We start from the raw sequence: 17,472 nt of genomic DNA, 5'->3' as shown, positions 1-17,472 counted from the left end.
GTGGCTGGACTATACGTAACCTGGCCTACTCTCCTTACAACACGACGATACACCAGGCCATGTAGCTGGACTATACGTAACCTGGCTTACTCTCCTTACAACACGACGATACACCAGGCCATGTAGCTGGACTATACGTAACCTGGCTTACTCTCCTTACAACACGACGATACACCAGGCCATGTAGCTGGACTATACGTAACCTGGCCTACTCTCCTTACAACACGACGATACACCAGGACATGTAGCTGGACTATACGTAACCTGGCCTACTCTCCTTACAACACGACGATACACCAGGACATGTAGTTGAGCAACACCCTTCCCGTACACGTGTCCTATGAATTATCTACATGTGATATTGATCTCTGTTTAATAAATGTCTGAACATCGAATATTCGGAGTTTGGCGTTTAAAAACAAACATACGATGAAATATGACATAGTCAGTTTGCTGTTCCCTTTGGGCCTGTTTAGTGTGTCTGGGTTAGGCTTTAAAATATAAACATGATAATAAGGCGCTATGTGCACTTTTTTGTGATTAAGTAACAAGTCATAGTATATAGTTTGTTAGAACTGCAGATAGTGTTTCCAATAAATAACTTGCGTGGTTATGCGTCACGTATGAAGTGCGCATGCGCTGTGATTGTGTATGTAATGGTGAATTCGTGGAAAAGGTCAATCCTGGTGAACAACTGCTAAAGTTAGATGTGAAATGCCATGTTTATAACGCGCCAGAACTTTCTCTAACACGCCTTGTAGGCTGACATACAATAACAACGAAGCTATTTCGGGTTGTAGGATTATGTGTCTAGATTTGTCATCGACTTCCCCCCACATTAAGATGACACCCCGTGATATAACTTTAATACTGTTAAAAGCAGCGTTTAACCAAACTCACTCACTCATTGAATGAAAATGAAATGCACTCTAAGTGACACAGTCGTCTTACTCTCCAAACAACACGACGATACACAAGGCAATAAAGTTAAGCACCACCCTTCCCGACTGTACGTGTATCCTTTGAAGTATTTACATGTGATATTGATCTCTTTGATAAATGTCTGAACATCGAAACCTGCCGAAATGTTGGTACAAGAACGCTGTTCCTCCAGTTGGTCATTAGTACTGCGTCATATTATATGATACAATTTAACGGGGAGCAATGAAGAAGGCAGTCAACTAGACATTGTCACAGTAGTTAATGTCATTCAATTTAGGTTTCTGGGTATAGAAACATGTCACTGGCTTTCATCGGAAAATTAGAACTTGTTACGCTTTTAAAATATGGCTATTTGATATGAGACTATGTCATAAGCGGTGGTTGAGTGTTTTAAGTCAGTGTGTTGGCGCTTGGCGACAACAGCGTAATCTGCTTCCTGGTATAACGCTGAGGACTGTTATAACGCATACAGTGTCACATTAAGGTCGGTTATAACATACAGTGACACATTGAGGACGGCTATAACACATGGTGTCACATTGAGGGCGGTTATAACACATGGTGTCACATTGAGGGCGGTTATAACACATGGTGTCATATTGAGGGCTGTTATAACATGGTGTCACATTGAGGACGGTTATAACACATGGTGCCATATATTGAGGGCTGTTATAACACATGGTGTCACATTGAGAACGGTTTTAACACATGGTGTCATATTGAGGGCTGTTATAACATATGGTGTCACATTGAGGACGGTTATAACACATGGTGCCATATATTGAGGGCTGTTATAACACATGGTGTCACATTGAGAACGGTTTTAACACATGGTGTCATATTGAGGGCTGTTATAACATATGGTGTCACATTGAGGACGGTTATAACACATGGTGCCATATATTGAGGGCTGTTATAACACATGGTGTCACATTGTGGACGGTTATAACACATGGTGTCATATTGAGGGCTGTTATAACATATGGTGTCACATTGAGGACGGTTATAACACATGGTGCCATATATTGAGGGCTGTTATAACACATGGTGTCACATTGAGAACGGTTTTAACACATGGTGTTATATTGAGGACGGTTATAACACATGGTGTCACATTGAGGACGGTTATAACACATTATGTCATATTGTGGACGGTAATAACGCATGGTGTTACATTGAGGACGGTTATAACACACGGTGTCATATTGAGGGTGGTAATAACACATGGTGTCACATTGAGGGTGGTAATTACATATGGTGTCACATTGAGGACGGTTATAACACACGGTGTCACATTAAGGACGGTTATAAAAAATGGTGTCATATTGAGGACGGTTTTTACATGGTGTCATATTGTGGACGGTTATAACACATTGTGTCCCATTGAGGGTGGTAATAACACAAGGTGTCACATTGAGGGCTGTTGTAACACATGGTGTCATATTGAGGGCGGTTATAACACATGGTGTCACATTGAGGGTGGTAATAACACATGGTGTCACATTGAGGACGGTAATCATGCATATGGTACAGCACTGAGGGCTGTTATAACACATGGTGTCACATTGAGGGCTGTAATAACACACGGTGTCACATTGAGGACGGTTATAACACATGGTGTCACATTGAGGACGGTTATAACACATGATGTCACATTGAGGACGGTTATAACACATGGTGTCAAATTGAGGACGGTTATAACACATGATGTCACATTGAGGACGGTTATAACACATGGTGTCACATTGAGGGTGGTAATAACACATGATGTCACATTGAGGGTGGTAATAACACATGGTGTCACATTAAGGACGGTTATAACACATGGTGTCATATTGAGGACGGTTATAACATGGTGTCATATTGTGGACGGTTATAACACATTGTGTCACATTGAGGGTGGTAATAACACACGTTGTCACATTGAGGGCTGTTGTAACACATGGTGTCACATTGAGGAAGGTTAATACACAGGGTGTCTCATTGAGGACGGTTATAACACATGGTGTCACATTGAGGGCGGTTATATCATATGGTGTCACATTGAGGACATTATAACACATGGTGTCATATTTAGGGCTGTTATAACACATGGTGTCACATTGAGGGTGGTAATAACACACGGTGTCATATTGAGGGCTGTTATAACACATGGTGTCACATTGAGGACGGTTATAACACATGGTGTCACACTGAGGGCGGTTATAATACATATGGTACAGCACTGAGGATGGTTATAACACGGTGTCACATTGAGGACGGTAATAACACATGGTGTCAAATTGAGGACGGTTATAACACACGGTGTCACATTGAGGGTGGTAATAACACACGGTGTCACATTGAGGGTGGTAATAACACATGATGTCAAATTGAGGGTGGTAATAACACATGGTGTCAAATTGAGGACGGTTATAACACACGGTGTCACATTGAGGGTGGTAATAACACATGGTGTCAAATTGAGGACGGTTATAACACATGGTGTCACACTGAGGGTGGTAATAACACACGGTGTCACATTGAGGGTGGTAATAACACACGGTGTCACATTGAGGGTGGTAATAACACATGGTGTCAAATTGAGGACGGTTATAACACACGGTGTCACATTGAGGGTGGTAATAACACACGGTGTCACATTGAGGGCTGTTGTAACACATGGTGTCACATTGAGGACGGTTATAACACACGGTGTCACATTGAGGGTGGTAATAACACATGGTGTCAAATTGAGGACGGTTATAACACACGGTGTCACATTGAGGGTGGTAATAACACATGGTGTCAAATTGAGGACGGTTATAACACATGGTGTCACACTGAGGGTGGTAATAACACACGGTGTCACATTGAGGGTGGTAATAACACACGGTGTCACATTGAGGGTGGTAATAACACACGGTGTCACATTGAGGGTGGTAATAACACACGGTGTCACATTGAGGGTGGTAATAACACATGGTGTCAAATTGAGGACGGTTATAACACATGGTGTTACATTGAGGACGGTTATAACACATGGTCGCATGGTGTCACATTGAGGACGGTTATAACATGTTCAGCCATATAGCCCTGATTGATCATCTACTGTCACGTTCTGAATCCCAGCATCGCCAGTTCACTTCAGTGATCTTAGGAACAGTATGGATGTAGCCACAAAGGGAAAGTGTAACAGGTTACAGTTCCAGTATAAGTGGACTGATTCACTACAAGCAACATTTCTTTCAAATATCACGCCAGCTTCTACCACTGATATGCTAGAGAATGCAGTTCCACGTTCTCTCTCGGGTGTGTGTGAAGTCGTTTCTCTGTTCACAGGGGCGGTATTCTGTGATCTATAAAAGATCTATACGTGAACGATATAATTAACCCCCATGGTATGTTGACTTGGTAAAGTGTCTTTGTAAAAAACATGAGCGATAATTATGATGACATTTTTTAAGTTGATATTGATAACCGAGCTCGAGGCCTACGGCAATATTAATCCCTCTGCATAAAAAGGCGAGCCTCAGTTGTAGATAATTACAGGGCGATCACTTTGTTGAGTATTCGTAGTGAAGTATTGACTTCCTTTTTAAGTAAGAGACTTGTATTTTGGGAACATGCTCTTGTTAAAATATCAGAATGTCAACCCGACTTTCCAAAGGGGTATTCGACTATGGATAACTGTTTTGTTTTTAAACGTCGTTTTTTATTGACTTTTCAAAGGCCTTTGACACTATACAACTGCCTCTTTTGTGGAATTTTTCTTATAAGCACGGCTTGAGCTAAAAAATGGGGAAGATGTTGCAGTCAAATTAAAATTGTGTCAAGACATGTGTGAAGTCAAATAATAGTATGTCTGGTATGTTGTATTGCTCCTTGGGCGTAAGACAAGGTTGCATGCCAAGCCCTTTCCTATTTCAGTTTTTTATCAATCAGTTGGTTGTAGAAATGGAGACAGAATGTTCCTTTGGTGTTCAGTTACATCCTGATAATGTTCATAGATTATATGTAATGTCTATATGCTATTTTTTACCTGTATGTAGTGCACACTTTGTACATTGCCATATGTATGTACACAAAGGTCTGAGGCCTACACGTACTGAAATGAAATGAAAATATAGGTGTCACATCACGGACGGTTATAACGCATACAGTGTCACATTGAGGGCGGTTATAACACATGGTGTCTCATTGAGGTCAGTTATATCGCATATAGTATGACACTGAGGACGTTTATAACGCATACGATGTAACATTGAGGTCGGTTGTTACGCATGCGGTGTCAAATTGAGGGCGGTTACAGCACATTTTTTGTCTGTTTGTGGATTATCTGTGCATGCATGCAATATTCCATTTATATCACAGCATATTATAAATAATCGAGTCAGACAAACCAGTGGTTGATATAATGAGCAGCACTCAACGCCATCGGGATAGACGTACACGCAATCAAGCAGTCCGTTTGATAGTTTCTTAAACAACTTTTTCCAGTGATGGAAATAATATTAACAAACAGCAGAAATTGTTGGATGCAACAATATCAACTTGACTCTTTATTCTTCAATGTGCATAAATGGAAAAGATCAATATGTGTTTGTATTGAATATATATTTACAGTAGCGAGAATCGAACATCGCTAATCACTGATATCACTGGTGGGGTATAAGCTCGCAGTTCGTTTGGCTGATGAATTGCAAAATAACTGAAAATCATCAATAGTCTATAAATGGCAATACGGTACACGGCAATGAATACCCTGTACCCAACAATATCTGCTGTTTTTTTTTTTCATTCTTGTCACTGGAAAAAGCTGTATCATTAGCTATCATGTTATGTGTATAAGTTGATATCTTGAACATAGGGGGGCACAACGATTACGTTCAGTGTGAAGCTACGGTGGCCCATAAGGGACATGGATTCTGTTTTTCAATATTTTGATGTTTCACTTACTTTTATCGATACCTTTTGCAAATTAACACAATTTTTCATACAAATATGTTATAAATCATGTATAAATACAACCGAAACATGGAAAATGTACTTTCAAGTAGCTATTGAGTCGCTGAAATGTGAAGCGAAAATGTCAAAAACTAATATGAAACCACATATATTTATTATCACGGACGATGCACTATTGCCTGCCAAGTCCCTTATTATCATGGACAATGCAACATTGCCTGCCAAGTCCTTTATTATCATGGACAATGTAACACTGCCTGCCAAGTCCTTTATTATCATGAACAATGCACCATTGCCTTCCAAGTCCTTTATTATCATGGACAATGCAACACTGCCTGCCAAGTCCTTTATTATCATTGACAATGCACTATTGCCTTCCAAGTCCTTTATTATCATGGACAATGCAACACTGCCTGCCAAGTCCCTTATTATTGTGGACAATGCACCATTGCCTGTCAAGTCCTTTATTATCGTGGACAATGCACCATTGCCTGTCAAGTCCTTTATTATCACGGACAATGCACCATTGCCTGCCAAGTCCTTTATTATCACGGACAATGCACCATTGCCTGCCAAGTCCTTTATTATCATGGACGATGCAACACTGCCTGCCAAGTCCTTTATTATCATGGACAATGCACGATTAGGTGCCAAGTCTCTTATTGTCATGGACAATGCACCATGGCCTGTCAAGACCCTTATTATCACGGACAATGCACCATTGCCTGCCTAGCCCCTTATTATCTTGGACAATGCACCATTGCCTTCCAAGTCCCTTATTATCATGGACAATGCACTATTGCCTGCCCAGTCCCTTATTATCATGTACAATGCACCATTGCCTGTCAAGTCCTTTATTATCGTGGACAATGCACCATTGCCTGTCAAGTCCTTTATTATCATGGACAATGCACCATTGCCTGCCCAGTCCATTATTATCAAGGACAATGCACCATTGCCTGTCAAGTCCCTTATTATCATGGACAATGCACCATTGCCTGTCGAGTCCCTTATTATCATGGACAATGCACCAATGCCTGTCAAGTCCCTTATTATCATGGACAATGCACCAATGCCTGTCAAGTCCCTTATTATCACGCACAATGCACCATTGCCTGTCAAGTCCCTTATTATCGTGGACAATGCACCATTGCCTGTCAAGTCCTTTATTATCGTGTACAATGCACCATTGCCTGCCAAGTCCCTTATTATCATGGACAATGCACCACTGCCTGTCAATTCCTTTATTATCGTGGACAATGCACCATTGCCTGTCAAGTCGTTTATTATCACGGACAATGCACCATTGCCTGTCAAGTCGTTTATTATCACGGACAATGCACCATTGCCTGCACAGTCCCTTATTATCGTGGACAATGCACCATTGCCTGCCTAGCCCCTTATTATCACGGACAATGCACCATGGCCTGTCAAGACCCTTATTATCATGGACAATGCACCATTGCCTGCCTAGCCCCTTATTATCACGGACAATGCACCATTGCCTGCACAGTCCTTTATTATCGTGGACAATGCACCATTGCCTGCCTAGCCCCTTATTATCATGGACAATGCACCATGGCCTGCCTAGCCCCTTATTATCATGGACAATGCACCATGGCCTGTCAAGACCCTTATTATCACGGACAATGCACCATTGCCTGCCTAGCCCCTTATTATCTTGGACAATGCACCATTGCCTTCCAAGTCCCTTATTATCACGGACAATGCACCATTGCCTGCCCAGTCCCTTATTATCATGTACAATGCACCATTGCCTGTCAAGTCCTTTATTATCGTGGACAATGCACCATTGCCTGTCAAGTCCTTTATTATCGTGGACAATGCACAATTGCCTGCCCAGTCCATTATTATCAAGGACAATGCACCATTGCCTGTCAAGTCCCTTATTATCATGGACAATGCACCATTGCCTGTCAAGTCCCTTATTATCATGGACAATGCACCAATGCCTGTCAAGTCCCTTATTATCATGGACAATGCACCAATGCCTGTCAAGTCCCTTATTATCACGCACAATGCACCATTGCCTGTCAAGTCCCTTATTATCGTGGACAATGCACCATTGCCTGTCAAGTCCTTTATTATCGTGTACAATGCACCATTGCCTGCCAAGTCCCTTATTATCATGGACAATGCACCATTGCCTGTCAATTCCTTTATTATCGTGGACAATGCACCATTGCCTGTCAAGTCGTTTATTATCACGGACAATGCACCATTGCCTGTCAAGTCGTTTATTATCACGGACAATGCATCATTGCCTGCACAGTCCCTTATTATCGTGGACAATACACCATTACCTGCCTAGCCCCTTATTATCACGGACAATGCACCATGGCCTGTCAAGACCCTTATTATCATGGACAATGCACCATTGCCTGCCTAGCCCCTTATTATCACGGACAATGCACCATTGCCTGCACAGTCCTTTATTATCGTGGACAATGCACCATTGCCTGTCAAGTCCCTTATTATCGTGGACAATGCACCATTGCCTGCCTAGCCCCTTATTATCATGGACAATGCACCATGGCCTGTCAAGACCCTTATTATCATGGACAATGCACCATTGCCTGCCTAGCCCCTTATTATCACGGACAATGCACCATTGCCTGCACAGTCCTTTATTATCGTGGACAATGCACCATTGCCTGTCAAGTCCCTTATTATCGTGGACAATGCACCATTGCCTGCCTAGCCCCTTATTATCACGGACAATGCACCATTACCTGCCGAGTCTTTTATTATCGTGGACAATGCACCATTGCCTGTCAAGTCCCTTATTATCGCGGACAATGCACCATTGCCTGCCTAGCCCCTTATTATCGTGGACAATGCACCATGGCCTGTCAAGTCCCTTATTATCACGGACAATGCACCATTGCCTGCTAGTCCCTTATTATCGTGGACAAGGCACCATTGCCTGTCAAGTCCTTTATTATCGTGGACAATGCACCATTGCCTGTCAAGTCGTTTATTATCACGGACAATGCACCATTGCCTGTCAAGTCCCTTATTATCGTGGACAATGCACCATTGCCTGTCAAGTCCTTTATTATCGTGGACAATGCACCATTGCCTGCCAAGTCCCTTATTTTCATGGATAATGCACCATTAGGTTCGAAGTCTCTTATTATCGTCGACAATGCACCATTAGCTGCCAGGTCCTTTATTATCATGGACAATGCACCAATGCCTGTCAAGTCCCTTATTATCACGCACAATGCACCATTAGGTTCGAAGTATCTTATTATCGTGGACAATTCACCATTAGCTGTCAGGTTCCTTATTATCACGCACAATGCACCATTAGGTGCCAAGTCTCTTATTATCATTGACAATGCACCATTGCCTGCCAAGTCCCTTAATACCATGGACAATGCACCATTAGCTGCCAAGTCCCTTATTATCGTTGACAATGCACCATTGCCTGCCCAGTCCCTTATTATAATGGACAATGCACAATTGCCTGCCCAGTCCCTTATTATCTTGGACAATGTACCATATCACAGAATGCAGGATCCAGACAGTAATACTGGATGTCTAATGGCCTCAAAGGAGACATGGTGACGTGGCTGCAACGGACGAATATTACCTTTCCTTCCAGGGATACAAAATCACAACTCGGTGAACCACCAAATCTAACAAACCTGAGCCAGTGTACATATGTTTGACGATTACATTAAAGGTCAAGGTCACGTCGTCTTACGACTTCCCCCTAACCACTGCGATCGGAACTTAATAGAGTTGATATGGGGTATCGTCAAAGTTGACGTTTTACGTTTGAACAGAACGTTTAACTTGTGGGATGTTGAAAAGCTAGTAAATAAATCCCTTGGTCTGGTAACAGTGGAGACATGGCACCACCGTTGCGTTACCAATGTCGTCAAGGAGATAGAGTCAATATATTGGTCACATGAGGGACTTCAGCAAGCATCAGTCCCACCTATAGTTGTGACTATTAGCAATGACGAGGGCTGTGACATGAGCGAATCAGATTGCGATTATAATTATACTAGAGACAACCCCACTTATGCTTCCATTCCCCGTACCGTTGTGTTGCACGTGCGTGTTTGCGCTGTTGCTCCTACCGGTGTGCCCCCTCCGTTCAAGATGTCAACTTGTACACATCACAACATTATGGATTCTAAAACAACTTTTTACAGTGATGGGAATAAACAAACAGCAGATATTGTTGGGTATTCATTGCCGTGTACCGTATTGACATTTAATGGACTATTCCCGATTTTGAGTTATTTTGCAATTCATCGTTCTCATTTGGAGCCCAACGGACTGTTTTTGTAAAGCAAAGAGGGTGTCACATTTGACACTACAGCAGTACACATTTAGTATAGGGTGAAGAAAGAACCAACATTAAGTGAGAGCCAGGATTGATAATAGAAGCTTACCGGTGTGTGTGTGTGTGTGTGTGTGTGTGTGTGTGTGTGTGTGTGTGTTGTGTGTGTGTGTGTGTGTGTGTGTGTGTGTGTGTGTGTGTGTGTGTGTGTGTGTGTGTGTGTGTGTGTGTGTGTGTGTGTGTGTGTGTGTGTGTGTGTGTGTGTGAGCGATATGTACTTGCGTACGTCTGTCAGTGTGTGTGTGTGTGTGTGATATGTACTTGCGTATGTCCGTCGGTGTGAGTGTGTGTGTGATATGTACTTGCGTATGTCCGTCGGTGTGTGTGTGTACTTGCGTACGTCTGTCAGTGTGTGTGTGTGAGCGATATGTAGTTGCGTATGTCCTTCGGTGTGAGTACTTGCATACGTCTTTCAGTGTGTGTGTGTGTGTGTGTGTGTGTGTGTGTGTGTGTATACTTGCGTACGTCTGTCAGTGTGTGTGTGTATGTGTACTTGCGTACGTCTGTCAGTGTGTGTGTGTGTGTGTACTTGCGTACGTCCGTTGGGGTGTGCGTGTGTATGTGTGCGTCGGCATATAGTGGTGTGCGAGAGTGAGCACATACATACATACATACATACATACATACATACAGACATACATATCTATATATAGATATATATATATATGTATGTGCGTGTGCGTGCGTGCGTGCGTGCAGGTGTGTGTGTGCAGGGTTGCGCATATGTACTCTTCCTTTTCCGAAACGTTTCAAAAACGCAAAGAAATATTCGCGTACACAGGGACGTGACGTTCGACATCTCGTATTGCATCACATCCAAATATGGCTGTCACGGGTTCGTGACTCACGCCATACGGAATACACGGATAACAATTTCTTCCATGTTTACAGTTTGATTTCCCGTCAACAACAGCCAGATGACACACGTACGCCATGGGGTATGATCACGGAAGTTAGAGATAACCATGTGCACGTAGACACGACATTTGAAAATGTGAAATATGGAACTGATAACATTCTTACCATATTAATGGTCAATTTGAACAAAAGCCACCGTCGTATTTCGATGTGCAGAGTTGCGTCCCTTAGACGTTGCAGAACCCTGTGATCGTGGGTTCGTATTCTAGATTCGCGCTGATTATTTCTATGTTTATGAGCTCCGTACCCTTGTTCGTAGGTTGAAGTAAAGTGGTACAATAAACATAAAAGACCATACATTTCACATCCAGTTGACCCTTCGTGATATGATTGAAATATTGTTGGGGGGGGGGGGGGGGGGGGGGGGTAGTTATCCTCGCTCACTTACTCACTCGCTCACCCAGTTACATAATTACCGGTGAGTGAGTATGGTTTTACCCCGCTTTTAGAAATAATCCGGCAATATCATGGCGGGGGACACGAGAAATGGCTGCACACAATGTACCATATGGGGAATCGAACCTGGGTCTTCCGTGTGACTTGCGAACGCTTTAACCACTTGGCAACCCTACCGCCCCTTTAAATTACCAGGTCACGAGGCCTTACCTTAACTGTTTTCTGACAATCTCCTCATGCCAAATTCATAGAAATAATATATGAACCGGACATATACAAAACAATATTGATCGTGCTGAAGAAATGCTCTAAATAACCTGCAAAACGTTTATCAGGTAACCAATGGGCGTAAGGTGAACCGAGGGTGTCAATTTCTGTCAGAGAACGCTCTGGTGTTAGGCGAGATGAGAGAAACAGGATATTCCACGAGACGCATGGAATATATTATTTATTTTATACTTTTTGTGTACTTGTCTACCGAAAATTAAGTTCTTTCATTACAAATGTAAAACCTTGAAACGTAATTTTTCCCTACCTAACACGCAACGATGTTTCTCCACGTTTGCAAAATCTCAACAAATAAAAACAAAAGAAATAAAAAATATTTGAGGTCACTAAAATTATTTATCAAACACTTTGATATGATTATATACAAAATCAAAAAATATTCTTGAAAGCTACGAGCTAACCTGGATCTTCACGGGTCCCATTCGGTTGGTCCCGGAATGGCACGAGTTGGTAACGAAAGGTCTTTCCCGTGAGATCGTCTCAGTGACATTTGGTGTACTGGAAAGGACTTGGTCTTCTTACTGCTTGTTTAAGTTATGACAGGCAGGAGGTTTGTTAAAAACGCGGTATAAGTACCTATTTTTTTAGTGTCATAATCTTGGGGAAATTCTTTCGAATCGACCTGCCCTGTTCGATAAAATCTTTACGCGACCTTATGAGATGCCCGATGCTAATATGCTATTTTCCCCTGAAGCGTCACTTGAAACTTGGTAATATGGGTGGAAAGTAGTTATTTGTAGTGCGGACGAAGGGGCTTTTAGAGGGCATGTAGAGCAATAGAAGCGGTCATAAAATACACCAACTCTACAATCAGTCAGTGAGTGAGTATGGTTTTACGCCTCTTTCAGCACTATTCCGACAATATCACCGCGGGGGACACCAGATATAACCTACATTGCGAATCGAACCCGGGTCTTCGCCGTGACAAGCGAACGCTTTAACCACTAGGATACCCTTCCAGCCCTAAATGGAAGCAAGAGAAAAAATCAAATCACAGACATGCAACGCATTGCCCGGTCGAGTGTAGTGAGTACACAATCACAGAACTTTAACCAACAAGTCTGTCCTTGTCCATGAGTAAGTGAGTGAGTTGAGTTTCACGCCGCTTCATGCCATACTTCAGGCAAGCCACAGCGCATCAGCTTAATGCGGGAAACAAGCCTTAGACGTTTGCTACAGTAACTTAATATCAAGGGATACCGAAGAACACGGGTATGATGCTTATGAACACATAATCATAATTTTACTGAGTGCGGCGTTAAACAAAAAACCAACAACAACATAATCATAATTAAGGCGCATCTGCACCCAAGGGACGCAACTGTGCACAGCGAATAGCAGCGCATCAAGAGACTGAGCCACCATGCCCGCGACATCTAGAATCTTTACGGGTTTCTTGAGATATATAATGTATTGTTCTTTTGTAAGAAATAATTGTCGGGAGCCAAGTTCTTTCAAATTCCGTCTTTGTTCTTTCAGGAATACCCTACGTGTGATTAACGAAAGGGTGATGGGGCAGCACATATAGTGGTTACATTGTTAAGTCACGACAAAGGCTCGATTCGCAAATAAACAGACACGGACACAAATACACATCTACTCACTCAAGGATAGAGGAAAGAACACACTGATCTCTCGCAAGACTTTAAAGTTTATTCAATATATAATTCAAACATGTTACACAACATTTCTCATAGAAAAGAGATTGCTCGCAGTTTCTCAGCTTGTAATGGCCGCGAGAAGCAGTTCAAATTAAGGCGTAACAATACCACAACGAAAGCCAGCCTGGTTCCCTGGGTATGCGGCGCTGACTGGGTTCTTGTCTTCCTAAAGGACAGGTGGTGACCGTTTTCTCATCGGCTGCGATTGGACGACATTAAACAAAGCATTCATTGGAGTAGCGTGAAGTTGTGAAGTAGGTATGTGCTCCAGACAAATAAGAATCAGCAGGGCAGTTTTTATCGCCAAAAACAATCTTTCGTGTTGTGCGTGCGTGCGTGTGTGTGGGAGAAGGAGGTCATGAAGGGTCGAGCGATGGGTCCTAAGGGGTTATATGTTTCATTGGGTTAGAATAGGTCTTCAGCAACCCATGTTGGTCCAGACTCGATTATTTACAGACCGCCGTCATAAGGCTGGAATATTGCTGAGTGCTGCGTCAAACAACAATCAAACAGTCATATGATTCATAACTTGACCTTGCGGTCCATATGCTTCTTTAACAGTGAGTGGTTTGGGTTTATCGCCGCTTTGAGAAGCGTCAAGTGTGTAAGTCTTAGACATTGTCCACAAGGACGAACCAAGGAAAATGGCTAGTACTAACTTTAACCCGATGATTAAAATTATCTGACTTTACTCTCAGAGTTCTGGATCATTTGGTCATGAAACTTTTAATCGATGTTATTAGCAGCATGCAGATGTTTTACGTATCAAAGGTAACCCTCGAGGGATACCACAAGTAACATGTGACAAGTAACATAAATATTACATATGAATTATTACAGCTTCATAACTTCAACATCAGGGCGATCGTTAATTACGAAAATATATTTTTGAGAAAAAATATTCTTTCATAGCCTTCGGATTGGAAAATATAATATTTGAATTATAATTCTTCAACAAGAGCGACTTTTAAACGATTGAGGATAGGGATGGAGGTGAAAAGACAAATAATATTTAGCCAGGCTTCAAAACAAAAACAATCGTCAAGAGTGTGGATGCTGGCAACAACATTTCCATGTTGTTGTGTTAGTCTGAACATGGGTTAGAGGAGCAATCAGATTTAAAAACAACAGCTTCGTTTTGGCGACAGAACTGATAGGCTGCCATCAGCCCCGATTCGATGGCCCCTTGCACCCAGCCGTGAGAATGTGAAAGAGCCTCGCCAGCAAGGTAGACTGGGTGTTCTGCTTCCTGAAGGCACATCATTTGATCGTGTTGGCCGGGGGATTGGCGTATAAATCCCCCACGGGCGTGGACGTTCTTCCCCAAAGAGATCACCACGCCCTCTACAAACTCGTCAACTATCTCGGGATGTATTTTTGCAACTTGTTCCACAGCACTCTCTATGGCTGCTGCATCAGATATCGAGTCAAAGAACACGCTGTCCTGGCCCTTATTATACACTAGGATGACGCCACCCTCGTCGATAGGGGAACCACAGTTACTCTCATCAAGATAATACAGTTGACCTAAAAGGAAAATAAGACATAAAAACGAAACAACTCGTGAGCGAATTCTGAAACCCACGAGTCCTTGAGCCAACCAGAGAGGGTGCCAACTTTCACCCTCTAGGCATCCTGCAGGCCACTCAATTTGCCTTGTCACCCAATTTAAGTGAGTGAGTGACTATGGTTTTTACCCCGCTTTTGGCAATATTCAAGCACGGCGGGGGGACACCAGAAATGGACTTCACACATTGTACCCATGTGAGGAATCGGACCCGGAACGCTTGAACCACTTGGCTTCCCCATCCACTTCAGTGTCATATCAGTATACACAGCTTGTACAAGTGAATCTGAGTGGTCATAAGCCTAGGGATAAATGTTTTATCGATTTGTCTCTCTTTGCAATGAAATAGATAAACATAAATTTCAACATTGAAATAAATATTTCATGGTATCCAGCGTACTTCACTGCAGCATGCGGAACACCATTTACCAAGGATTGGCATCCGGCCAAATGGGGGTTGGCACCCTCATCTGATATCAACTTTATATTTCATGCTTTACCGTTTCTTGATCTTAGCAAATGAACACAATCATTCACAATCACAGAACACAACCATTCATAGTCACAGAACACAACCATTCATAGTCACAGAACACAACCATTCAGATGTAGAAATGACACTTAGGAACGATTGCATGTGTAAAATATACACAACAATAGAACAGCGCGGCTTTATATTAGTATTCAACGAGAACGAATCTTGTATTTTCTCCGCGATCCTGATGTGTATCATCGTTTATTGGGTCATTCATTAAAAGTATGTTGTGAGGCGGTATCAAAGGAGCCGCTCAATGTACACAGTGCCGTCCGTTTCGCGTGAACTACCACCCTACCCTGTCAGTAAGAGTTATGTAATCGGTACACAAATATATTTGGTGCGATGTCAGTGTGGAAGGAGTTTGAATTACGTCCGCCAGTGGCCACAGAAATCCTCAAAGTATAGTACCAATCAACAAGGCCAATGCCGTACTAATAACCTAGTGACTCACGTAACAACGGCTGTCAATATGTCTGCTACAGCTACCATACCATCATCCCTGTCACAACTGGCGTATAAACGGCTTATTCAAAATATTAATTTTAGAAACGTCGTTACCAGACTAACGTACGTCGTATTCAGTCCTCAACTGGATGTTACATTCCTTATATCAGTTAACAGCCCTGTTTGTGAAAATATTTACTAGACATAAGATTTAAAGACTAATAAAATCAATTGTAAGACCGCATAGACAATAAAACCGAATAAAATATGTCTTGGTATCATCTCTTGTGTATTAGATTATGGTAATGACCGGAAATGTTATAACGTTAGATTAAGAAGGAGAAACATTAAAGTGTTTTAAAATACTTGGAAACATGAGCAATAAGATGTAGCAACATAAACATGCATGGAATAGGGAAAACGGTGAAAACAAATTGAAAAGGATTTTAATACAAAATTATCGAACTTAATAACTTGCCTGAACAGAAGGGGTACCCAAACTTGTTTGACAGTTATTCGTGTGTTGTAGACTGTCGAATGGGACTCATGTGTGTACGTAGGTACGTATTTATTGCAAGTTTTAGTACTCATACACTTTCTCTTTTTGTGTTTTGTTTGTTTGTTAGTTGTATAACGCCACACTTAGCAATATTTCAGCTGTATGACGGCGGTCTGTAAATAATCAAGTCTGGACCAGACAATCCAGTGATTGACATCATGTGCATCGATCCACGCAATTGGGATACGATGACATGCGTCAACCAAGTCAGCGAGCCTGACCACCCGATCCCGGTAGTCGCCTCTTACGACAAGCGCTGTCGCCCTTTTACGCCAAGAATGGGTTGTTGAAGATCTTCACGGGTCCATTGAATGCAGGGATTTGTGTAAAGTCATTTCAGACAGCATACAATGCCAACTCAAAAATTATACTCAGTGTCTCCGCAAAGTAATATAGTACGGTACTTAGAGTACATGTGAGATTATACTCAGATTAGGGAGATGTTTAATCCATATAAGGTGTTATTATTCTACCTAACAATGTATGTAATGAAATGAATGCAAAACAAACTCAACGGCTAAAAGGTTTCATTGAAAAACTACCCCTAGTCTTGACTAATAAAACAACTGCAACCCGACACAGATTAAACGCAACTTACAAACACAATCATAATCTGGTTAGTCTGTATCACTCAACGAGGCCGCTTACTCTGCCCACAGTATGACAGTATTGGGCAGCTCAGTAATTAGGAGGTAAAACCAGGCAGGTACGCTGGTCACACTTGACTGGTCTGACTGATGATTAGGTCGTCTGACAATTGGGAGTGAACCATAGCAAGTAGTATCTGCGAAACTATTTGCTCCTTTTATGGGACCGATTAGTTTTATGACC

General features: G+C 42.2%; 4 protein-coding genes across 4 annotated transcripts in view; 3 read left to right on the top strand and 1 right to left on the bottom strand.

The window, feature by feature from the left end:
• Window positions 1–6,088: 6,088 nt before the first annotated feature.
• LOC124110694 lies at window positions 6,089–6,622 on the top strand. Its single transcript, XM_046470034.2, has one exon. The coding sequence runs from the start codon at window positions 6,089–6,091 to the stop codon at window positions 6,620–6,622; it is 534 nt and encodes a 177-aa protein (XP_046325990.2).
• A 51-nt stretch (window positions 6,623–6,673) lies between these two features.
• LOC125374580 (flocculation protein FLO11-like) lies at window positions 6,674–7,285 on the top strand. Its single transcript, XM_048385484.1, has one exon. The coding sequence runs from the start codon at window positions 6,674–6,676 to the stop codon at window positions 7,283–7,285; it is 612 nt and encodes a 203-aa protein (XP_048241441.1).
• Window positions 7,286–7,648: 363 nt separating this feature from the next.
• On the top strand, window positions 7,649–8,221 carry LOC125374579 (flocculation protein FLO11-like). Its single transcript, XM_048385482.1, has one exon. It carries the CDS (start codon window positions 7,649–7,651, stop codon window positions 8,219–8,221), a length of 573 nt encoding a protein of 190 aa, XP_048241439.1.
• Window positions 8,222–14,617: 6,396 nt separating this feature from the next.
• LOC124110693 (putative L-amino-acid oxidase YobN) overlaps window positions 14,618–17,472 on the bottom strand; it is a 34,040-nt gene continuing 31,185 nt past the window's right edge. The window contains exon 7 of the mRNA XM_046470033.2: window positions 14,618–15,060. Coding sequence (XP_046325989.2) covers window positions 14,618–15,060 — 443 coding nt within the window. The remainder of the gene's footprint in view (window positions 15,061–17,472) is intronic.

The sequence above is a fragment of the Haliotis rufescens genome, unplaced genomic scaffold (genome assembly GCF_023055435.1).
Source record: "Haliotis rufescens isolate VD_foot unplaced genomic scaffold, xgHalRufe1.0.p SCAF_10, whole genome shotgun sequence".
Lineage (NCBI taxonomy): Eukaryota > Metazoa > Mollusca > Gastropoda > Lepetellida > Haliotidae > Haliotis > Haliotis rufescens.
Note: the sequence above shows the minus strand (reverse complement) of the source record. Positions and strands in the feature narration are given on the sequence as shown.